This window comes from Lycium barbarum, chromosome 6 (genome assembly GCF_019175385.1).
Source record: "Lycium barbarum isolate Lr01 chromosome 6, ASM1917538v2, whole genome shotgun sequence".
Taxonomy (NCBI): domain Eukaryota; kingdom Viridiplantae; phylum Streptophyta; class Magnoliopsida; order Solanales; family Solanaceae; genus Lycium; species Lycium barbarum.
The window spans coordinates 44827991-44853080 of NC_083342.1; the positions used below are offsets into that span (position 1 = coordinate 44827991).

At 39.4% G+C, this 25090-nt stretch overlaps 1 protein-coding gene and 1 non-coding gene across 2 annotated transcripts; one reads left to right on the forward strand and one right to left on the reverse strand.

Annotated features, from left to right (window-relative positions):
• Positions 1–1171: 1171 nt before the first annotated feature.
• Positions 1172–2431, reverse strand: LOC132644013 (uncharacterized). Its single transcript, XM_060360553.1, has 4 exons — positions 2219–2431; positions 2045–2156; positions 1554–1949; positions 1172–1482 (listed from the first exon to the last, which is right to left on the reverse strand). The coding sequence occupies exons 1-4, from the start codon at positions 2429–2431 to the stop codon at positions 1172–1174; spliced, it is 1032 nt and encodes a 343-aa protein (XP_060216536.1).
• Positions 2432–3276: 845 nt separating this feature from the next.
• Positions 3277–3382, forward strand: LOC132600994 (small nucleolar RNA R71). The gene has a single exon (XR_009567448.1). It is a non-coding gene; the product is annotated as a small nucleolar RNA R71 (small nucleolar RNA).
• Positions 3383–25090: the final 21708 nt, after the last annotated feature.

The following is a 25090-nucleotide window of genomic DNA, read 5'->3' on the forward strand; positions in this document are numbered from 1 at the left end:
ATTCATCTGCACCCTATTGAGTGTTCTGCTAGCATAGTAAATCGGGTGCATGATCTTATTATGCCTCTGACCAAGCACAACACCAATAGCAAAACCACTCGTATCACACATCAGCTCGAAAGGCAGAGATCAATCAGGAGAAATAATAATAGGAGCAGAAGTCAGGCTCTCCTTCAATTCATCAAACACCTTTTGCTACTTTTTTCATCGAACTCAAACTTAGCCTCTTTTTGAAGAAGCTTACATATAGGATTCAAGATCTTGGAGAAATATTTAATAAAGCGCCTATAGAACCCAGCATGTCCCAAGAAACTCCGAACACCTTTAACTGAGATAAGTGGAGGAAGCTTTGCAATCACATTAATTTTAGCCTGATCGACCTCAATCCCCGTTTAAGAGATTTTATGACCGAGAATGATCCCTTCCTTCACCATGAAATGGTACTTCTCCCAATTTAGCACAAGATTGGTCCCCTCGCATCTTTTCAAAACTCGACCTAGATGGTCAAGACAATTATCAAAAGAATCACCAACCATGGAAAAATCATCCATGAAGACCTCAACTAGATTTGAGAAAATCGACATCATGCACCTCTGAAATGTCGCCGGTGCATTGCAAAGACCAAAGGGCATCCTGCTGAAAGCAAATGTCCCATACGGACAAGTGAATGTCGTCTTCTCCTGGTCTTCAAGAGATATATTTATTTGATTGTAGAAGAATACCCGTCTAGGAAGCAATAGTAAGACCTTCCACCCAGCCGATCAAGCATCTGATCAATAAAAGGCATGGCCAAATGGTCCTTGCAAGTGGCAGAATTCAGCTTCCTATAATCCATGCAAACACGCCACCCAGTAACAGTGCGAATTAACTTGTTTTTAGCATTAGGCACCACTGTGATACCTCCCTTCTTTGGAATGTATTGTACTGGGCTTACCCACTTGTTGTCTGTTATAGGATATACAACTCCAGCATCTAACCATTTAATTATCTCCTTCTTCACCACCTCTTGCATAGGTGGAGTCAATCTCCGCTGGTGCTCAAGACTTGGCAAACTATCTTCCCCAAGCTGAATTTTGTGCTAACAAATGCCAGAGGGAATCCCCCGAATATCTGCGCTAGTCTAGGCTATAGCACGCCTGTACTCTCTCAATATCTCCAACAATTCCTTTCTCTACTCTTCATTCAGTAATGCAGACACAACAACTGGCAAAGTGTTGTCCGGGCCAAGAAACTCATACTTCAGATGTGTAGGCAGCTGCTTAAGCTCAAGCTTAGGTGGCTCAACAATGAATGGTTTTAATGGAGGAGTCGTTCTATTTTCAAGATCAAGATCTAGCTTCTTTGGTTGGTAATAATAAGAACCCAACCCCACAAGCGAATTTACAGTCTCCACATAGCCCTCGATGTCATCAGCATCAAAATTTACCAAAATAGCAGCAAGAGCCTCTCCCAAACATTCTATTTCCATTTTGAACTCCATAGCTTCATCAACAACATCAAAAGAATCGATCATCAAACTACTCTCATAACACTCGGTAGCTTCATCCCTTTACTTGCCTGAAAAGTCACTTCCTCATCATTGACAAATAATTTTATTTCATTCTTTTTCGAATCCATAAGAGCTCTTCCCGTAGAGAGGAAAGGTCTCCCTAAAATAATGGGGATGTCCCAATCAACAGCACAGTCAAGAATCACGAAATCCACGAGCAATAGAAAATCACCAACCCGCACAAGAACATCATTTACCACACCAACCGTCCTCTTAATAGATCTGTCAGCCATCTGTAATTGCATAGTCATCGGTCTAGGCATCCCCAATCCCGATTGCTTGTAAATAGCAAGTGGCATTAAATTTATGCTAGCCCCATTATCATAAAAAGTACGAGCAAAATCATGATGCCCGGTAGAATAGGGAATGGTGAGTGCCCCTTGATCTCCCTTCTTCTGGACTGTTGTTGTCGATATTATATAACTCACTTAGTGAGTCAAAATCATAGTTTCATGTTGCACAGACCTCTTCTTAGTCAACATATCTTTCAAGTACTTGCAAATCCAGGCATCTCCTTAACAGCATCTAAGAATGGAAAGTTCATTGACAACTGCTTCAACTTATCATAAATTTCTGACACTTGGCATCTTCCGTCTTCTTCACCAACCTTTGAGGGAAGGTTGGTTTAGATTTTAAAAGCTGGGTCAAAGTGCAAAGAGCCCCTTTTACAGTCTGTTTTCCTGTGTCACTACTCAGGCTAGTCATCTTCGAACTTTTTGGAATATTAACAAATTTTTCAACAATAGGAGCCTCCGTTTGGACCCCATCAACAATTGTTGGCATATCAGATTGTGCCTCTTCTTCTTCAGCAATTGGCTCGAGATTTATCACCTTCTTTTTTAGCACTTTGGAGTATTTTACCACTCCGAGTACTGATAGCATAAACACGGTCTACACCATCTCCCCCATTCTTCAAATTCGGAATAGTGTCACTAGGAAGTCCTCTCTTCTCTGGAGGGTGTTGTTCTATGGAAATATCTCGCATCTGCGAATCGAGCTTCTAAATGGAAGCCGTGTGAGATCCCACTATTTATGTTAGCCCCTTCAATGTTCTATATGCTTTGTCTTTGTTGGCTAGCACCTTTTCAAGCATACTCTCTAACCTAGAGCTCTCTTGTTCAATCGACTGCCCCTTTGGTGGAGTATAGGGATTGGAACTCCTAGTTCCAAAGTTATTGTTATTGTTATATTTTCCTTGGTTCGAGCCACCATAGTTGTTGTTGTAATTTCCTTGTCCCTGTTGAGGTCTCCATTGATTCTGATTCAGATAGCCTCCCTAGTAGTTCTGCCTTCGGTAACCCCCTTGAGGGTTATGCATATAGTTAGCATATTCAAACTGCATTGGAGGCCCTTCTTGATATTGGCCCTCTTGGACTTGGTACATCCTCTTCGACATACCCGGAATATCTTCAATAACATTAACCTTCTTTTCTTCCTTTTCATCAAATCTATTGGTCAGTAAAGAAAGATTGGTTCCTATCTAAGCTAGCGTCTGTTGAGTTTTTTGGTTCTCATTCACTATGTTATGGATCATTGGAGCTCCATAGGCTACACTTTCAGTACCACCCGAATGCCATGCTTGATTGTGAGTAGTAAGCTTATCAAGCAAGTTAGTGATTCAAGCATACTTCTTGTCCATAAAACACCCACCAGCTACATTATTAGCCATGGATGGTGCCATTAGATCTAACCCTCTGTAGAACTTCTCAATCAAAATATTATCTGAAAAACCATGGTTTGGAGACTTCTACAAATTTTCTTTAAACTTCTCCCATGCTTCAAATAGTTGTTCCCCTGGTAGTTGCTTGAAGTCAAAAATCTTGTCACGAATTTCCATTCTCTTGCTCGGAGGGAACCACTTTTTGAGAAAAATAGTGACCAGCTCTGCCCATGTATGAATAGTGTTATAGGGTAGCTTTTCAAACCAAACTCTAGCTTCACCTGCTAAAGAGTATTTGAAAACTCTTAGCCGAATAGCATTATCGGACACAACATGTTGCATATGTTGGGTACACACGCCGAAAAAATTCTTCAAATGTTGGTGAGGGTCATCTTCGGTGGAGTTCCGAAATTGGCCCTCCAGCTTGCACAATTGGTAAATAGTGGAGTCAATCTTGCACTTTTTCACAGTAACCCTAGGTGGAACAATAGCAGAAGCATATTACATCTTATCTAACATATCAGCAAATGGATTCTCAACCTCGACTGGGGGTTAATCTTGATTAACCTCCTGCACCCTGTTGTTACCAACGGCTCCACGTCTGCTATTGTTGTTCCGCATGATCACATGGTTCACAGTATACGACAAACAAGGTTTGATGGAATAGAACAGACTTTAAGCAAAGCACAAACTATTTAGTAATTTCAAAACCGTATTCCTCGGCAACGGCGCACATATTTGATACGCTTAAATTACACCTATTAAATGATGTAAAGAGGACGATGTCAAATATAGTAATCCAACTAGGTTAGGGTCGAATACCACATGGAATATGGTGTGAAAAGGTTACTAAAATCGTAAAGTAGTTTCTTAAGGTCTAATTTTGTATTTCGTTGAGTTTGTAGAAGATTGATTGTTTATAACTAATTTCTTGGGATTGTAATATATAGTAAAAGAAACCAAGGTTGTGTCCCCCTTTAGATAAAGTGTATGTTATGGTGATTTATCATGATATACTTCTAATGGATCGCTATTAGAATGCACTTAACCTCTACTTGAATCCCTGTTTCCCAAAAGTTAAAGATTATTTCTCTTTATGATTTTCCCAAATGTAAAAGAGTGTACATGAAGTAATGGTTAATTCATGCCAAGTAAATTCTTCTTATTCCTAAGTGAATTTATTAAACAAGGGTTAAAGCCTTCAGTTCTTGTTATTTATTCCTACCAACCCTACTCACTTTCCTAAGTTAAGCAAAGTTTATGGCTTTAATCAATGTTTGCAACCATCAATTATGAATGAAGAACAAAGAATAAATAAACCATAATAATCCATTATATGTATATTAGTCCCAATTCCCAATCATAAAACACCCATCCTAGGGTTCACAACCTTAGTAGAGAAATTAGCTACTCATAGTGGAAGAAGAACAAGAAGAGATAATAGAAATCATAATGCATACTTTCGATTGATTGGAATGGAAAATAAAATAATTGCAATAGTTTGTTCTCCCAAAAAGCTTCAAAAACTATGAGTATTCAATGCTACAGAATAATAGTTTAAAACTGACAACTGATTATAAATAAAAGCCTATAAGGAACTATTTATAAGGTTCCAAAAACATAAAATTAAAAATTTGCAAATAAGTCCCTGACGGCATATGTTACAGTCCATATAACAAAATACGGACTGTATAAAGTTATACAGCCAAGAGTTCTTCAAGTCTTCAATTAAGAATACGATTTCCTTATACATCCCGTATAAAATTATACGGTTCGTGAAACTTCATCTTCAAACTCAACTTTCTGTCTCCGCTAATTCCACTAAATACGACCAACTACACGGCCCATATAATATTATACGGTCCATGAAAGTTGTCCCTATAACAGCATCATGCAACTTCAACATTCTGCTTCTCTTCTCCACTAATTACGGCCAGGGTTACGGCCCATATAACTTCATAACAGTGCCAACTCATGTATTTATGTGCTTTTGTCCTTTAACTCCTCGATTTACCTGAAACACAACAAAACACATAAAAATGACACATACTTGCTTAAAAACAAGTAAAACATCTCGTAAAAAGATATCCAATGTGCCATAATTTCATAGCACATCAAGTGCCAAGACCGACCATGGTTCTGGATAAATCAGACGCTACAAATTTCACCATAGATGAACTGTAGCATGTCATTCTTGTTGATCAATAGCCGGAGAAAAAGGTATACCTGGGCACCAGGTTATCACCGGAGCTCAGGCTTAATTTTATTAAATTTCTTAAAGATAATATCGATTATTTTTCTTGGTACAATTTAGACATGACAGGGATTTCGCCGGAAGTAACGACCCATAAAATCAGCCTGGACCCGAGGTTTTCTACGATAGAGCAAAAGAGGAGGCCTATAGCCGAATACAAAAATAGGTTTGTTAAAGAAGAGGTAACTAAATTACTAAACATAGGATCTATCAGGGAAATAACTTATCTTGATTGGTTAGCCAATGTAGTGGTTGTACCTAAAAAAAGGAAATAAGTTAAGAATGTGTATAGACTTCAAAGATTTGAATAAAGCATGTCCAAATGATACGTTCCTTTACCACACATTGAAGGGACGATTGATGCAATGGCAGGGCATGACATGTTGAGTTTTCTTGACACTTATCCCGAGTACAATCACATAATGACGAATCCGGATGATCAAGAAAAAACCTCATTTATCACTAAATATGGCACTTATTGTTATACTGTTGTGCGCTTCAGTTTAAAAATGTTAGAGCTACTTATCAACATATAGTTAACTGTATGTTTGAAAATCAAAGTGGCAAGACCATGGAAGTTTACATAGATGATATGTTGGTTAAATCACTTTGTTCGAAAGACCATTTGTGTAACACTCCGTCAATTCGGATTAGGTGTGGATGCGTTAAATGAGTATTTATGTGAAATTTTAGACATGTGAAATTCTATCGGGATGAGTTTGGGTGGAAATGGTCGTTTGGAATCAAGAAGGACAGTGAGGTGGATAAGATTTGATAGAATCAACTAAGTTTTCGATAAGTCTGTCTTCTAGCCTGATTTGTTGACAATTCGTTGGGAAATTGAGAAAACTCAAACCATGAAAGTTGAATCCTTTTGAAATAAATTTCCAACGATATATTATGGAGCTCAAACGGAGCTCTGTTATAGGAGTTATGACCATTTTATTGAACATTGTCGATAAGTCGAAAAATGTAAAAAATTTCCTAAGTAAGAAATCGAAAGAGAGCTCGCTCAGCGAGTACCAGAGGGAGACAGGAGCTCACCATAGCCCTCGATCAGTGAGGTAGGAGGTCAAAAATGAAATAAATTGGCTAAGTCCATTTTGGTAGGGTGAGCTCGCTGAGAGAAGCTCAAAGCGTGAGCGAACTTCGTAGAAAACCCCTCAAGGACGATTTTTCTCTCCTCTCAAACACTCCAAATCAAGGTAAGAACACTTCTTCAATTCTTAATCAATCCTAGAACTAAACAAATTATTAATAACATGATTCTTAAACAAAACATAGGATTTCCAAGGTAATTTTTCTCAAGTGATTCAAGTTCGGGTTTGGGTGCTCTTCATCGGAAAAGTAAACTAGTTCGTGGGACTTGGAGCATTCATAGGTATGTAAGGCTAACTATCTATGTGTGGGAATGTTATTAATCTTCCCCACATCACGTTCTTCATGATTATTATGAATTGCATCAGAAATAGAGATTATGCCCTAGTTCATGAAAAGTTCAGAACTTCTATCCTTTGAGAATAAAGTTTTGTAGTTGTTCATGATTATCATTCTGAATATTGTGAACTCAGCATGTATTCAATATACACTTTTGTTTATTGCCCATGAGTCTCAGTCTAGAATACTCAACACGTTTATAAATAGTTAAAGCTTCAAGTCTCATAATCAGTTCATCATTACATGTGTCAGTGAGTCATTGCTCAGTATGTCAGTGTTGTACTTTTCAGCAAGATTCGTTTTTATATATTGTTGGATGTTGAACACCTATGTTTTGGACCTAAGGCCATATTTATGTATATGTATACTTGGGCCTGAGGCCACACATTATAATTTCAGTAAGCAGGTGATTCTCCCTTCAGAACAGGAAGTATTCTTATCTTTACTTCTTTTGTTCAATTCACTTATTAGTTATCAGTGCAATTTCAGTTTCAATACTTACGGTTCTTTCTTTTAGTTGCTTTACATACCAGTGCAATTCAAATATTCTGACATCCCTTTTTGCTCGGGGCCTGCATCTCACGATACAGGTAATCATTTACATGATGATGTATCTGCTCTCTAGGATCTCAATAACAGCTAATTGGTGAGCCCCAGTTCTTTCGGGGCCTTATCATTTATTTATAGTCTTTATAACATTTACAGCCGGTCAGGTATGTCGGGGGCCTTGTCTTGGCAATTGTCAGTTTTTTTCATTATTTCATAGAGGCTTCATAGACTACAGGTTCAGACAGTCAGAGTTTAGCAGGTTTTAGTGTTAGCCATGTTGGCTACGTATTTTCACTCTCAGACTTATTCAGTCAATAGTTTAGTAGAATCAACATATGTTAAGTTATTTTTGCATTCAATATGTTTTGATATCACATGTTGATCCAGCCCGCCCAATTGGTTCGCTCGGTCACATGAAGTCAGGCACCGAGTGTTGTGTTATGCCCAGGCTATGGTTCAAGGCATGACAAAGCTTGGTATCCGAGTACTAGGTTTAAGTGTCCTAGGGAGTCTATGAAGTCCTGTCTAGTGGAGGCTTTATATGTGTGTGTTGACCACGCATATAAATGGTGAACTACCAAGACATTCAGGATTGTCTCACTTCTTTCATACTCTAGATCGTCCAAATAGAGTTATGACTTCAGGAACTCTTCTAACTCGTGCCCGTTATGTGTTTCAGAAAATGCCTGCTAAGAGAAAGTACACTAAGAGGACTTCAGCCACTAGCTAGAGGGATAATGTTGAGACTGCTCAAGAGGTGAGAGTTGCATCGGATTCGTACCCCCACCTGCTACCAGAAGGCCTGCGGAGGTCCCAGTTAGGCCACCCAGTGCTTTAGATATAGATGTCAAGGGAGCTATCCAGTTGCTCACCCAGATTGTTGTTACTTAGGCTCAAACACAGGAGACAGGTTCTATTGATGGGACAGGTAGTTCTAGGTCCAGGAAATTCCACAACATGAAACCTCTAGTTTTCACAAAGTCCAAAAAGGATGAGGATCCGCAAAACTTCATTGATTAGGTTCAAAAGATATTTCGAGTGATGCATGCTACAGACACAGAGGCAGTAGAGTTTGTTGTGTGAATCATGTTGCTAACACCTAGTATGAAATATGGAAAGAGTCCCGAGGGGAAGATGCGGCTCCTGCAACTTGGAAGGAGTTTACAGACGCATTCCTTGAGCACTTTCTAACCATTGAGGTCTTGGAAGATAAGGCTTTAGAGTTTAAGAGACTTAAACAGAATGAGATAAGCGTGAACAAACACTACCTCAAGTTCATCGCTCTGGCCAAGTATGCTCAGGAAATGGTGCATGATATGACGGCCAGAGTTAGGCGGTTTGTGTTAGGGCTTCCAGATGATTTGTTTGCTGATGCTAGCATAGCTGCTCAGAACAATGACATGACCATTACTAAGATGGTTTCCTTTGTTCAAGGGAATGAAGACACACTGAAGGAAGAAGAGCGGCTATAGAAAGAGAAGGACAGGGAATTCAGGAAGAGAGCTAAGTCTGCTGGAAATTTTAGCCATGGCGGATCTTAAGGAGGTGGTAATCACCAATTCTTCAGGAAACCAAAATTAGGACCTGCTCCATCTTCAGCCAGTGCACCAGTATAGAGGTCCAAATTTAATAAGAACAACAGAAATTTTAGCACAGCAAGTTCGCAGACATAGGCTAGCGTGGGCAACAGAGGTTTCAGCACCCTACTTGCAACAAGTGTGGAAAGAGGCACTCAGGAGTGTGTCATTCTATCATAGATGGGTGTTATGGGTGCGGCCAACAGGGTCACTTCCTGAGGGATTTTCCCCCCACAAGGAAGAATAATGGTGATAATATGGCTCAGTCTACCAATTCAGTAGTTCCCCGCAATTCTCAGGCTCAACAGGGGCATGGTGCAGCAAAGTCTGGCAATACAGGGGGTGGTCAGAAAAATTTGTATACGCCGGAAGGCCGTCAGATATTAACAGTCTTCACTTTTGATGTTTATGCTCTTACGGATCCAGGATCCACCCTGTCTTTGTAACCCCATATATTGCTAAAAAAAATGGGATAGAGCCAGAAAAGTTGCATGAACCTTTTGAAGTGTTAACTCCAGTTGGAGAATCAGTTATAGCTAGACATATCTATAGAGGTTGTCCAGTCAAACTGTATCATCGCCTTACTGTAGCCGACTTAGTAGAATTGGAAATGGTAGACCTCGATGTAATCATTGGCATGGATTGGTTAGAGTCTTGCTATGCCACAGTGGGTTGTAGAACCAAGAGAGTAAGTTTCGAGTTCCCAGGTGAACCAGTTATAGAATGGAAGGGTGACATGGTAGTACCCATGGGTAGGTTTATTTCCTATCATAAAGCTAGGAAGATGATCTCTAAGGGTATATCTATCATATAGTTTGAGTCAGGGATGCAGACTCTCAGGTCCCAACTCTCTAGTCAGTACCTATTGTTAATGAGTTTCCAGAAGTCTTTCTTAAGGATCTTCCCGAATTTCCTCTCGACATAGAAATTAAATTTGGGATCGACTTATTTCCCGACACAGAGCCGATATCTATCCCACCCTATGGAATGGCTCCAGCAAAGTTAAAAGAGTTAAAAGCCCAGATGAAGGATCTTCTTAACAAAGGATTTATTAGGCCAACTGTCTCACCTTCAGGCGCACCGGTCTTATTTTTCCGAAATAAAGATGGTTCCTTACATATGTGCATAGACTACTATCAGTTGAATAAGGTCACCATTAAAAACAAGTATCCTCTCCCTAAAATCGATGACTTATTTGACCAACTTCTGGGTGCCCAATGTTAATCCAAGATTGACCTCAGATCAGGCTACCATCAATTAAAAGTAAACGAAGTTGATATCCCGAAAATAACTTTTAGAACCCCTTATGGGCATTTTAAATTTTTGGAGATGTCGTTTGGTTTGACGAATGCACCAGCTACTTTTATGGACCTCATGAACCGAGGTTTCAAGCCTTACCTTGATCTATTCCTAATTGTTTTTATTAATGACATCCTAGTTTATTCTTGTAGTGAAACAGATCACGCAAAACATCTTAGGATTGTGTTGCAGACACTTCAGGACCGCAAGCTTTATGCTAAATTCTCCAAGTATGAATTTTGGTTGAAATCGGTAGCGTTTCTAGGCCATGTTATTTCAAGGGAAGATGTGAAAGTAGATTCTCAGAAAATTGATGCAGTAAAGAATTTGCCAAGACCCACCTCAGCGACAGACACAAGCTTAATACGACGGCTTTGGAACAAGGGGGAGATGATGGTACCTTACAGTAAAGAGGCAGACTATGTGTTCCAGACATAGATGGGCTCAGAGAGCGAATCATGATAGAAACCCACAGTTCCAGGTGCTCTATTCATCTAGTTTTCACAAATATGTATCATGACCTCAACGAGATTTATTCGTGGAATGACATGAAAAAGAACGTAGTAGATTTCGTGGCCGAGTGTCCGAATTTTCAGCAGGTGAAAGTAGAGCACCAGAGGCCTGGTGGCTTGGCTGAGAACATAGAAATTCTCATTTGAAAATGGGAGATGATAAATATGGATTTCATAACTGGTTTACCTCGCTAATTTCGGAAGCATGATTCGATTTGGGTGATTTTAGACCCACGTACCAAGTCAGCGTATTTCTTGCCAGTAAAGACCCAGATTTAGCAAAAGACTATGCCAAGTTGTACATTTAGGAGATCGTCCGATTGCATGGGACTCCGTTTTCCATCATTTTAGATCGTTGTGCTCAGTTTACAGAGAACTTTTAGAAATCCTTTGAGAAAGGATTAGGCATAAGAGTAAACCTCAGCACAACTTTTCATCCTCAAACAGATGGCCAGGCAGAATGCACTATTCAGACTCTTGAGGACATGTTGAGGGCATGTGTCCTTGATTTTAAAGGTAACTAGGATGATCACTTACCTCTCATTGAGTTTGCCTAAAATAACAGCTATCACTCTAGTATCAAGATGGCATCGTATGAAGCTCTGTATGGGCGAAGATGTAGGTCACCGATTAGTTGGTTTGAAGTTGGCAAAGAAGAATTGTTAGGACTAGACTTGGTCTACTAGGCTATGGAAAAAATAAAATTGATTCAGGAGCTATTGAAGATGGCTCAAAGTTGCAAAAAGTCCTATTCAAATTTGTGGCATAGAGACTTGGAGTTTCAAATTGATGGTTGGGTGTTTCTGAAAGTTTCGCCTATGAAAGGCGTTATGAGATTTGGGAAAAGGGGAAACTAAGTCCCCGATATATTAGGCCATATAGGATCCTACGAAGGATTGGGAAAGTGGCTTATGAGTTAGAGTTTCCAGAAGAGGCTACATGGCAAGCCAAAGAGGACATGAAGTCCAAGTATCCGTATCTATTTGAAAAGCGAGCACAAAATGTTGAAGGTAACTAACCTTTTCACTCAGACCTTATATTATAATCTCTATGTCTTTCAAGTATTCAGTCATCTAGTATTTAGTCAGCGCAGTATTCATTCAGTTCAGTAATCATTCAGTTCAGTACCTAGTTAGTTCAATAGCTCAGCAGTTCAGTAATTATGTATTCATTCAGTCCGGTAAGCATGTGTTCATGTCAGTTCAGTGATCACATGTCTCAGCTAGTTAGTTTCAGGTAGTTTCGGTAAAGAGTAAACTCTGCCGAAGTTTTCGTAGAGTCTCAGAGTTAGTCATGATTATAGCCAAGACATTCATTTGAGAACGAATGATCCCAAGGGGAGATAATGTAACACTCCGTAAATTTGGATTAGGTGTGGATGCGATAAATGAGTATTGATGTGACATTTTCTAGACATGTGAAATCCCATCGACATAACTTTGGGTGGAAATGGTCGTTTTGGAATCAAGATGGATAGTGAGGTGCATAAGATTCGATAGAATCAACTAAGTTTTTGATAAGTTTATTTTCCATCCTGCTTTATTGAAAATCTGTTGGGAATTTGAGAAAACTCAAAACACGAAAGTTCTATCCCTCTAAAATATCTTTCCAATGATATATTATGGAACTCAAACGGGGCTCTGTGCTACGATTTATGACAATTTTACTGAAGCCATCGACAAGTCAAAAAATGTAAAATTTTGGCCAAGTATGAAATGGACAGGGGAGCTAGCTCCATTTTTTTTCACTTTTGGACCCCCTACATTGCTGAGCGAGGGATACGGCGAGCTCTTATCTAGCTTGGTGAGCCAGGTGGTCCAAATACCCAGTGCTATAAATTCAACACTTAACTCAAAATTTCATTTATCAGACATTCCAACTTCGTAGAAAACCCCACAAGAATGATTTTTCTCTCCTCTCAAACCACCACATCACGGTAAGAACACCTCTTCAATTCTTAATCAATCCTAGCACTAAATACATAATTCTTAAACAAAACATAGGATTTCCAAGGTAATTCTTCTCAAGTGATTCAAGCTAGGGTTTGGGTGTTCTTCGTCAGAAAATTAAACTAGTTTGTTGTACTTAGAGCGTTCACAGGTCTATAAGGCTAACTATCTATGTGTGGAATGTTATTACTCTTCCCTACGCCACGCTCTTCATGATTATTACGAATTGCATCTGAAATAAAGATTATGCCCTAGTTCTTGAAAAGTTCATGACTTCTATCCTTTGAGAATATAGTTTCATAGATGTTCATGATTATCATTCTGAATATTGTGAACTCAGCATGTAATCAATATAGACTTTTTTTTTGTTATCCATAAGTCTAAGTCTAGAATACTCAACACGTTTATAAATAGTTAAAGCTTCAAGTCTCATTATCAGTTCATGAATACATGTCTCAGTGAGTCATTGCTCAGTATGTCAATGTTATACTTCTAAGCATGATTCTCAGTTCTTTTTTATAGATTGTTTCATGTTGAACACCTATGTTTTGGGCCTAAGGCCGCAGATACCTAGGCCTGTGGCAACAGATTATAATTTCAGTAAGCAGGTGATTCTCCATTCAGAACAGAAAGTATTCTTATCTTTACTTCTTTTGTTAACCTTAGTTATCAGTTATCAGTTCAGTTTCAGTTTCAATACTTACAGATCTTTCTTTCAATTGCTTTACATACCAATACAATTCAAATGTACTGACCTCCTTTTTTGATCGGGCCTGCATCTTGTGATACAGGTAACGATTTACAGGACGACGCATCTACTCGCTAGGATCTCTAGTATCAGCTGATTGGTGAGCCCCAGTTCTTTGGGGGCCTTATCATTTATTTACAGTTTTTATAGCATTTACAGAAAGTCATGTATACTGAGGGCCTTGTCCTTGCAATTGTTCTGTTTTTTCAATATTTCATAGAGTCTTCATAGACTATAGTTGCAGACAGTTAGAGTTTAGCAAGTTTTAGTGTCAGTCGTGTTGGCTACGTATTTATGCTCTCAGACTTATTCAGTATTGCTGCACTTATGTTTATTAGTCAGACGTTTAGTAGAATCAGCATGTATTAAGTTATTTCCGCATTCAGTATGTTTTGATATCACAGTTGATCCAGCCAGCCAGTTGGTTCGCTCGGTCACATGCAATCAGGCACTGAGTGTTGGTTACGCCTAGGCCATGGTTTGGGGCGTGAAAACTTGAGTCACTTGCAGCAAATATTTGAGGTACTCAGAAAATTCAACATGAAGCTGAATCCGAAAAAATGTGCTTTAGGGTTGGCTCAGGAAAGTTTCTGGGGTTCTTGGTATTGAGCAGAGGGATTGAAGTCAACCCGGATAAAATAAAGGCCATAAAAGAAATTCCAGAGGTGTTAGAAGGTGTAAAAGGAGTGCAAAGATTGACCGAAAGGTTAGCAGCTTTAAGCCGCTTTATTTCTCGATCTTCTGTAAAGAGTCATCAATTTTTCTCACTGTTAAAAAAGAAAAAGGATTTTGAGTGGACACCAGAATGTCAACAAGCTTTAAGGGATTTGAAGAAGTATCTTTCAAGTGCACCCTTGTTATCTAAATTATTGGCGGATGAGCAACTTCTATTGTATTTGGTCATATTCGAGGTAGCGGTAAGTGCAGTTTCAGTTCACAAAGATAAAGGTATTTATTTTCCTATTTATTATGTTAGTAGAACTTTCGCAAGCGCTGAAACCAAGTATCCTCATCTAGAAATATTGGCTTTGGCATTAATAACTAGCTCTAGGAATTTAAGACCTTATTTTCAATGTCATCCTATTTGTATCGTGACAACTTATTCGTTGAAGAACATATTGCATAAACCCAAACTCTCAGGTAGGTTAGCAAAGTGGGATGTTTAAATTAGTGGTTATGATATATAATATAGGCCTCGTACGACAACAGAATCTCAGGTATTAGCCGATTTTGTAGCAGATTTCAGCCCTAGGATGATACCCGAGGTTGAAAAAGAAATTATAATTTCTTCTAAGGCGTTACCTGTGATATGGACCTTGTTTACGGATGGGGAAACCAACATAAGGGGTCTGGATTGGGCATAGTGCTAAAAACACCCTCCAAGGATATAATTAGACAGGCACTTAGAACTGTACAGTTAACTAAAAATGAAGCCGAGTATGAGGCAATGATTGCAGGTTTGGAATTAGCTCGGAGCTTGGGATTTGAGGTTATTGAGGACAAAAGTGATTCCCTCTTGGTGGTCAATCAAGTCCATGGAATTTTTGACGTAAAAGATGACAGGATGCAGAAGTACATGGATAAGGTTCAGATGTTGTTGCGACGTTTTAAGGAGTGGACAATGGAACACGTGTCACGAGAACAAAATACAAAAGCCAAGTATAAACCTAGAGATTCTAACAGGCCATGAGCCTGAACACACAAGCCACACAACAATACGAACCTAAGAATTCCATCCAAAACTTCATACCCGAAGGTTCACATGACGTCTCCAACAATTTCCTAGTACTACATACGAGTCGCTAACCGGAGTCTAACCGTGAAGGTAAGCCATAACCTACCTGGAAGGCCGAATACAAGTCACGAACTGCCCAACAAAGCCTTGCCCCTCATTTGCGCTTCAAAATACTCAAAGTCCAGTTATAATGTACTCTAGATTAGAAATCATGAAGAATGATACCCATAATGCACAGCTTCTAGTTAGGTCAAATTTAGCTTATGGAATTTGGGGAAACGAGCCCACGGAGGGAAAATGGGAAATTTGAAAGTGAATCATGCAATTCAAGTCTAGATGATCAAACCCCACTAATCAATTCCTAGATTAACTCAAGATTAAGTTAAATTCGTATTTAAAGTGAAAACCCCCAAATTTGGGTATAAACCCTAACTTTCCAATTCATGAATTAACCTTTACTAATGGAAGATTTCTGCTTAACAACAATGGATAAATCAGAATCTAAGTTTATACTAGCCAATTTCATCAACAATTTCTATTTAGGATGTCTAAAACCCATTTTAGGAATTTCTCATAAAACCAAACTTTCCCTCATCAATTTCATCCCAATAAATGGATAAATTCGAGCCTAACAACATTAATCTAACCAATTCCATACTTAGCTAAAGAAACCCCTTTAAAGAAGAAACCATAAAAACTCTATTTCATTTTTCATGTTCTATGAATTTACTACCATGAATTCTTACTTAGGAAAGATACATGAAAGGAATTGAGACTATAGAACTTACCCTCATGAGAAATCTGAGGAATGGGAGGAATAAGGGTTTCCATAAGGCATTTAAATAAGAAACTGATCTGTCGGCCGCTACGGCGGTCAAACCATCGCTATGGCGGTCACCCCACCGCTATGTCGGCAACCAGACACTAGAAATTTCTGGTGTTTTCCAAACTTGGAATCGACACCCGGAACGTCCTGGACACAAACCAAATATGCATACATATGTAAAAATGCACTACAAACTCACCTGCGCACTCGGAATTCTAAAAAAGAGGTCTCATTAACCAAGTCAACATCCAATAGCCTGAAACCAAGTTTCCAACCCAAGTCCCAAAACTCACCCGAGGGCATTGAGAACCTCACCGAACATAACCACAAGTTAAAAATGACCAGCTAGACCTCTCGGAATCAACGCATTTTCGAAAAAGGTCTGTTTACCCAAAAGTCAACTTTGAGTCAAATATTTTTCGCTTTAAGGCCTATCTTCACAAAAATCTATCTAATACTCATCTGATGACCTCGGAAATCATACCACCCATCCCCGCAAGTCTAATATATGCTAACGAAGCTTGGGGAAAGGTCAACGGGGTAAAAAGTACCGTAAAAGCCAAACGGGTCGTTACAAGTGGCATTTCAAATTCACTCCCCGGTGTCATTACTCTCCACCGGAGAGTGGGGGGGGGGGGGGGGGGCTTATCTGCATATATGATAAAATATATCTTGACACAAGGCATGACAAGAAAGTAGCACGTGGCATTTGAAGGCGGAACGCTGCTTAGTCGTTTAACTTGGTCGGAATGAGAGACCTCGGTTAACCTCAGAGCAAACTTGACAAGTCGATTGTTTCGGGTCATTAATTAAAGATAAACGTTGTATGAGCGGTACGGGTTCAAAGCAGACATTACGATTTAGAATTAAACAACATCTATTGTCTACCATTGCTCATTATTAGAATTTAATCACAGCTCAAGTTTTGATGTATTTGTACTATAAAAGGAGCCTGAAGGGTTCTCAAAAGGATCATCGAATATCGACAACTTACACACAAACATTCTGTTCAATTTTTAGCAATTAATTTTATTTTATCATTCTTTTGTACAGGGTTACCGTCAAGGCCAATGCAAATAGATGTTCCACCGGAGGAAATCCTATCAAAGGATTCTCTTCAAGGATCAACAAATCTCAGGCTTATTTAATTCATTATTGCTTTACAATACTTTACTAATTTATTCATTTGATTTCTTAGTCATTATTGTCTTTATTATTCACTATTTATAACAAATCAATTCACGTATCCTTTAGACCTCAAATAAATATAATTGTACTCTTTTTTAGGGTAAACACATATATGATTCACTAATCGAAGTGTAGACATCAGTAAACTGTAACCTACCTCAAAGGTCGAACAGGTGCGACGAACTAGTCCGCTAGAGCCTTTCCCTTCCGAATAACTACTGAACGATCAAAGTATAACAATTTATTATTGTTAAATAGATTATGAGGCTAATGGTACCCATAATGCCAAAAAACCATTCGAAACCAAAACAACCTTTAAAAAGGGGACCCCAGGCGCACAAGGGTAAAAGAGAGAATTTATAGGAAAATTAGGCTACCCAAAGTCTAGGGAGTCCAAATACCAAGATTCATCACAAACTAGTCTCAATTTAGCATCAATTTCATTATTCCACCAAAACCCCCAATTTATAAGAAAAATCCTTATTTCCCATAATCAAAATCCTAAGTAAAAGAGAGATTCAAGCTTAGGAACAAGTTACCAAATGATTAAATGATTAGAATCTAGGAAATTTCCCAACAAAACTTGATTTGGATAAAAGATGGTTCAAAAGCCAATCTGAGGTCCATCACTCAAAACCCCAACTTAAAACATGGTCCTCTAACAGGATTATCCCCAATTAAATGGTAACATAAACAAAATAAGAAGCTAAGGAACTTACCCAATGGAAGATTTATCAAAAGTTCAGCAAAATCGTCCCTCAAAATCCTCCAAGTCTCCAATTTAGTGAATGAAAAGAAATGGCTTCGAATTTGGGGATTTAAGGTTTCTGATTCCAGCGATATCGCATCTATAGAAACCTTTTTCGCAGATGCGGCCTCGCATCTCTGGAGAAATGTCCGCAGATGCGGCCTCACTTGATAACTCATAATCTCGTATCTATAGACAAAGATCCACATAGGCGGGCCTGCAGATGCGGCCCCAAGTTTGCATATGTGACACACCAGAAACTAGAAAATTCTAGTTTTTCACCAAGTTCAACCCGAAACCCAACACTCATTCGAGACCTCCGGACACAACCCAAACATGCAACACACTACAAAACATGCTACGAACGCATTCGCACCCTCGAAATTCCCAAACGAGATCATCTTGATGTCACGAGCTGACTCATGGGCCATGACGGGTACCTGGAGCTGGATACCGAGCACCACTTACCATGCTGACTATCATACTCAACTTGGCATATATCATTCTCATCACAAACTTATCATTAACCGATCTCCAAATACCTCCCAAACATATACATAAGCATTGGCCCATAAGGCTACAAAAATGATGTACAAAATAAAGTGAAGAGGTCACATGACAACTACAATGCACATACAGGTATCTACGAGCCTCTAACTGGAATATTGGAATCATAAGGACAGGACAGGATCCCGCCAAACCCCAATATGTACACAAAAGAATATACCAAGAAATGACAACTCCGGAGTAATTGAGTGCTCCTATAAATCTGCTAAAAAAGCTCATAGGTGTCTGCACCGTCTCCCTGTGGGCATGAACACAGCGTCCATAAAGAAAAGGACGACAGTACGAACAATGTACTGAGTATGTAAGACATGTACAACAGCATAATAAAGACAGAACGAACATATAGCTAGGAGCATACCTGTAACTAAATGCCTCTTAAGGAAGAATCATGCATGCTAACTTTTATAATAAAAATAATATCATATCATACATATATAAGCTGCCTGACCATATAGGTACGGTGTGATCATGATTAGCCTGCGTACAGGCCTCCCGCATCAGAGGGATAAGCTGCCCACTTCAGTGGTGTGTTTGCCCGGCCATGTAGGCTCGGTGTGAATCATACATAAAAATAACATAAGCATGCATGAGAGCCCAAGTGAAAACTACAGCTCTATCGGAGTGACGTAAGGTCGGCGACATCCGATTATGTTATGGAATAGTCATGATCGTCATGTCTCACCCTGAAGGAACTAGTAACATGAGGTGAGACTAACAATAAGAGGCAACATCAATGAAATCATAAAGATGAGAATATCGGGCTTATCATAGCATCATTATCATCATCATTATCATGGAGCATATCTCATCTCTATCTCATAAGAAGCCCTTAAGAACCTTTAACCTTCATATTTTAGGATGTAAGAAGATCATGGGAATATAAAAAGGAATCACAAAAATAAGAGTCATGCCTTTGAAAGAAGAGAGCTAGCCTTACATACCTTTACGCCTCTCTACATGCCTTTGAAAGAAGGGGGCGAGCCTTACATACCTTTACGCCTCTCTAACTTTATCGCTTAAACGCATCCCTCCAACGTTCACAATTCTACATTCAAGAGATTCTTACTAAGGTTAGATAACCGGAAACATGCTTCAGGTATCATTAGCACAACTAGGAGCTAACAAAATTTGGAAGCATTTCCTTTGTTTCTACAACTTCCTCCATATAATAAACAACTCCCAAACATCAGCAACAACACCTACAATATCATAATCAATAAACCTCTTCGAGTTTAGCATTATTCAATTCTCATAATTTCCCTTCAAAAATATCCATAACCATAATTACAACACAATGCCATATTCATTCACATATAATGCTTCTTCAATATTCTTAATATCATTCATAACAAGATTATACTCATAACATGTCAAGAACTATGATTCAAGTCAAGTTACTATTCAAGAATACCATTATTTTCACATTTGAGCTCCATATTCTACTTTCCTCCTCAATCCAAGTCTTTCAACCACTCAATATTCTTAATAACATGAAATGATCATAAAACTCACCTTTGATGATGTAGGAATGAATTTTGGATGAAAATACTTCACTTGGAGAAAACCCCAACTTCAATTGCAAAGGAATGAATTTTGGATGATCCCACTAATTTTTGGTGTTTGATCTTTGATATCCCTTGAATTTGTGTTAATAAGGTGTATAGAGTGTTCTAGAGGTTTCAAGAAGTTTGGAGGAAATGAGAAATGAAAATAATAACTTAGGGACTTATATTTATAAAAAGAGACAAGGTTGCCCGTCCTGAATTATATGGACTCTTATACGGTCCGTATAATTTTATATGGTTCGTATAAGTGACCGTATAATGCTTCCAATGATCACCCCTCACTGTAACAATTATACGGACCGTATAATGGGTCGTATAACTCACCCTTTTTTCGAAAATGCTCTCGTCGATTCGTTTGATCTCCAATCCTTATGGAACCTTCTTAACACTTCATTAACATTCTAAGTATCCTCACAGCTTCTCTCCAAGGCATTACCAATCAATCCTCAACTCGATAGTTTGCAAAATCTTCCCCAAACACAACCTATACTTCACCTTCCTCAACGAACTTTCTTCTCTTACCTCAAATGTCTTTGGAATCTTAATTAGAATCATTAAGTACCCCTTCTTACTTGTAGGGACATCATATACATCTTACCCTGCATTAGTCTATTTATCGCACAACGACATGAAATTTTCCGAAGTGTAACACGCTCCCCCCCCCCCCCCCCTTAAGAAAATTCATCCTCGAATGTTAAGTTCTCGAAAATTCTACAGAAATTTCACCAGAGTTTCCCTGTAGTATGGCACTACCATCCTGTCACAGCAACCCATGATAACATTGCCTCACAGGGCTACAAGACAATGGCAAGAAAATATGGCCACACATGACCAAAAGTATTAAAAATAAAGCATTATGTACCTTATGATAATGGCGCCTCATCTTGAATCTCTTCCGGGGGTGGAAACAATTGCGGATATTTGGATTTCATGTTTTCTTCTGCTTCCCAAGTCATTTCGTCTCTGTTATTGTTCCTCCATAAGACCTTGACTGCAGCTACCTCTTTGTTCCTGAGCTTCCGCACTTGCCTATCTAGTATGGCAATAGGCACCTCTTCATAAGCTAACTCCTCAGTAATCTGGACATCATCTATCAGCATAATTCTGGAGGGATCTCCAACACACTTACGGAGCATCGACACATGGAAACCTGGGTGGACTGATTCAAGCTCTGGAGGTAAATCTAATTCATAAGCTACTTGGTCCACCTTGTGTACAATCTTATAAGGTCCAATATATCGGGGACTAAGCTTGCCCTTCTTGTCAAATCTCATTACGCCTTTCATCGGTGACACTTTCAAGAACACCCAATCATTGATTTGGAATTCCAAGTCTCGTCGGCGGTTGTCCGCATAGGATTTTTGACGACTTTGGGCTGTCAACATTCAGTCTCTAATAAGTTTGATCTTTTCCAACGCTTTCTGAATCAATTCTGGACCTATTAATTTTGCCTCTCTGACTTCGAACCATCCAATTGGCGACCTACATTTCCTTCCATACAAAGCTTCATATGGTGCCATCTGGACGCTGGAATGATAACTGTTGTTATAGGCAAATTCAATAAGTGGAAAATGTTCATCCCAATTACCTCCGAAGTCTAATATGCATGCCCGCAACACATCTTCCAAGGTCGGAATAGTGCGCTCAGCTTGTCCGTCAGTCTGTGGATGGAATGTTGTGCTGAGCCTCACTTCAATTCCCAAACCTTCTTGAAAAGATTTACAAAATTTAGCAGTAAATTGTGCTCCTCTATCGGTGATAATAGACACTGTGACACCATGAAGTCGCACTATCTGTTACACCTCGGAAAATCTTCCGTTGGTACGCAAGTGAATGAACTAGTAAAGAGTACGAGTACGCAATATGTTCATGGGTAAGCGATGGCATTCGAAGACTCTAGATAAGATTTTAAAGATGTTAGAGATGGGGGAAGAGGATTGCCAAGAGAAGGCAAAGTATTTGATAAGTATCGGGAAGGAAATACGAGTAACGACTTAATGGGCACTTAATGATGTTTCGGAGAAGTATAATAACGTCCCTTAGATTGATAATGAAGTGTTGAACAAGTGTTAAGAAGGTTCCATAGGGATTGGAGACAAAATGAATCGACGAATCGAAGTTCGGAATCACTGGGGATTATACGGCCAAACATACTGGCCGTATAATTTATACGGTCCGTATGTATGGACCGTATAATCAACCCAGAATGGCCAAAAGTTTATGGACCAAAAGTACGGCCAGACATACGGCCCGTACAATTTATACGGACCGTATGTTGGTCCGTATTTTTTGGTCAGGGCAGATTTGCTCAATAAATGTAAGGGACCAAGGTTATTTCATTTCATTTCCCTTCCACAACCCTTCTCTCTAAAACATCTCTCTACATCTATTTCATAAGTTTTCAAGGGTTTGTAGTGATTAACAACATAAACAAGTGAATCAAGAGTAAGAACCCATCAAAGATCATCCAAAGTCAAGAAATCCAAATGGATGAAAACTAGGGTTTTGATCAAAGTGGATTATTATCGACTAAGGCTTGTTCCTACAACTTCTAAGGTAAGATTCATGATATTTATATGTTGTTTAAGGGGTTTGAGAGTTGAAATGCTTGGTCATTAGAAGAGAATAGTAAAATGGGTTATGAATGATGAATAGTGACGTTTTGAGAAATAGTTTGAATTGAATCGTGATTGTGGATAATGTAGATGATTAATGGCCATTGATATGAAATTATGAATGTATTGTTGACGTTTGGGAGTTGAATTACGATATGGACAAATGTTGCATAAATAAAGGAGATGCTGTCCGATTTTCTCTAGCTTTAGCCATGTGTACTAGTTATCGGTGCTAATGATAGTATGACCCTCATGAAGGTAGAAACGTCAGCATCGAAAGAGTACGTGCAAGTGTAGAGTAGTCCGACGATAAGGTATGTAAGGCTAACCCTTCTTTCATAAGGCATGGTTTCTTGGCCAAATTCCTAATTCCTCTATATGAGTATGTTGTTTCCAAATGATTGATATTCCGAGCTCATAAGCTCACGATCCTTGATATGTACTATGATTGTACTACGCCCCTCATATGATGAGTAAGCCTAAGATACAAATGTAGCGAAAATGATGATGATAGTGATGACGATGGTAATAATAATGATGTTAAAGGTGCCTACGGGCTAGTATACTTATATGTGTCTATGAAGGGCTATAATGAAACCCCGAGCTTATAATGCCGGGTAAGAATATATGTATATGAATATGTATAAAGTATGCATATGATTACGTAACGCGCGCACACCTCTGCAGATGGTACGGATAACCCTGATGCCTTGGTAGGGCCAGGTATGTATGACCTTGAGCCTTGGTTGGCCAAGCATGTATGAAACACCGATCCTATGAGGTTGGGTATGCTATGTAAATGTTATGTATATAAAATGACTATGTTTATAATATGAATATGAATGTGATAAGACTATGTATAAGAATACGGAAAAGGACATGTATATGGATACGAATACGAGCACAAATATGGCACGAGTATGTGTGAGAAATGGGAAGTCCCTATGAAAGGCAAGTAAGTGCTATGACGATGATATTATTGTCTCTCCTCCTATGCTACTTCATATGTTGTTTATTATGTTTCTATATCGATGTTGATCATGCTTTACATACTCAGTACATTCTTCGTACTGACGTCCTTTTGTTTGTGGACGCTGCGTCATGCCCGCAGGTGCACAGGGAGACAGACTTGATCCATAGCTGCTTATTCTGAGATTGCATAGAGAGCTCCACTTCCTTCGGAGCCATACCTTTTTGGGGTACCTATTCTTTTGTGTATATAATTATGGGCATAGCGGGGTCCTGTCCCGCTCATGTGATATATCATACTATTCTTAGAGGCTCGTAGTCACGTGTATGTGGTTAGTTATGTCTGGCCTTGTCGGCCTATATATTGTATATCATTTTGTCGGCCACGTTGGCCCATGTACATTGATGTGGCATAAATGCCAATTATGATATAATGGTAATGTCGTCCAATGGGACTAGTTTGATGAATGAATGGAAATGCATGTCTAATTATGTGGCTCACCTAGATGTAAGCATAAGAGAGTTAAGAGGGTGCCCGGGTGGGCTAGCACCGGGTGCTCGTCGCGGCCCCCTAGTCGGGTCGTGACAAAAGTGGTATCAGAGCAGTTCAGTCCTAGGGTGTGTCTACGAGCCGTGTCTAGTAGAGTCTTGGTTATGGGTGTGTTGCGCGCCACACTTATAAACAAGAAGCTGCGGACATTTTAGGAATTATTGACCTTCTTTCTTTATAAGAATCGTGCGATAGAGCTATGATGTAGGAAATTCTTACTCCTAAATCGTGTGTTATGTATTTCAGAGATGCCTAAAAAGGGAAAGACTACGGCAGCCCAAAAGGGCAAGACGGTGGCAGAAAAGCGGGCTAAGAAAGCACCGCCACCGGTAGTAGAGGAAAGTGAGTCCTAGGGTGCAGCTCAATTTCAGTCCTCCCAGACAGTGCCGATTTCTGAGGAGCGTGAGGGAGCCTCAGCCCCAGCTCCAGCACCTCCAGCTCCTCCACCAAATGCTTCGGGCCAAGATCTGAAAGAGGCCATTACTTTATTGACTCAATTGGTTATGGCCCAGGCTCAGAGGCACAGTTCAGGTCATGATGATAGGGTTGTTAGTGCAAGGGCCCGTGATTTCATTACTTTAAACCCTCCGGAATTTTTTGGGTCAAAGCCGGAGGAGGACCCTCAGGACTTTATTGATGGTATGCTAAGGACGCTTCAGTTGATACATGCTTCAAACACCGAGTCGGTAGAGCTAGGGTCATATAGATTGAGAGATGTCTCGATCCAGTGGTATACAGTTTGGATGGCTTCACGGGGAGCCAATGCATCTCCCCCGGTATGGCAAGAGTTTGT

Coding starts and splice junctions, on each gene's coding strand:
- LOC132644013 (XM_060360553.1), bottom strand. CDS start 2,431: ATGCTATCAGTACTCGGAGTGGTAAAATACTCCAAAGTGCTAAAAAAG. Junction 2,157..2,218: donor GTGACACAGGAAAACAGACT/GTAAAAGGGGCT, acceptor CTTCCCTCAAAG/GTTGGTGAAGAAGACGGAAG. Junction 1,483..1,553: donor GGAAGTGACTTTTCAGGCAA/GTAAAGGGATGA, acceptor TTGTTGATGAAG/CTATGGAGTTCAAAATGGAA.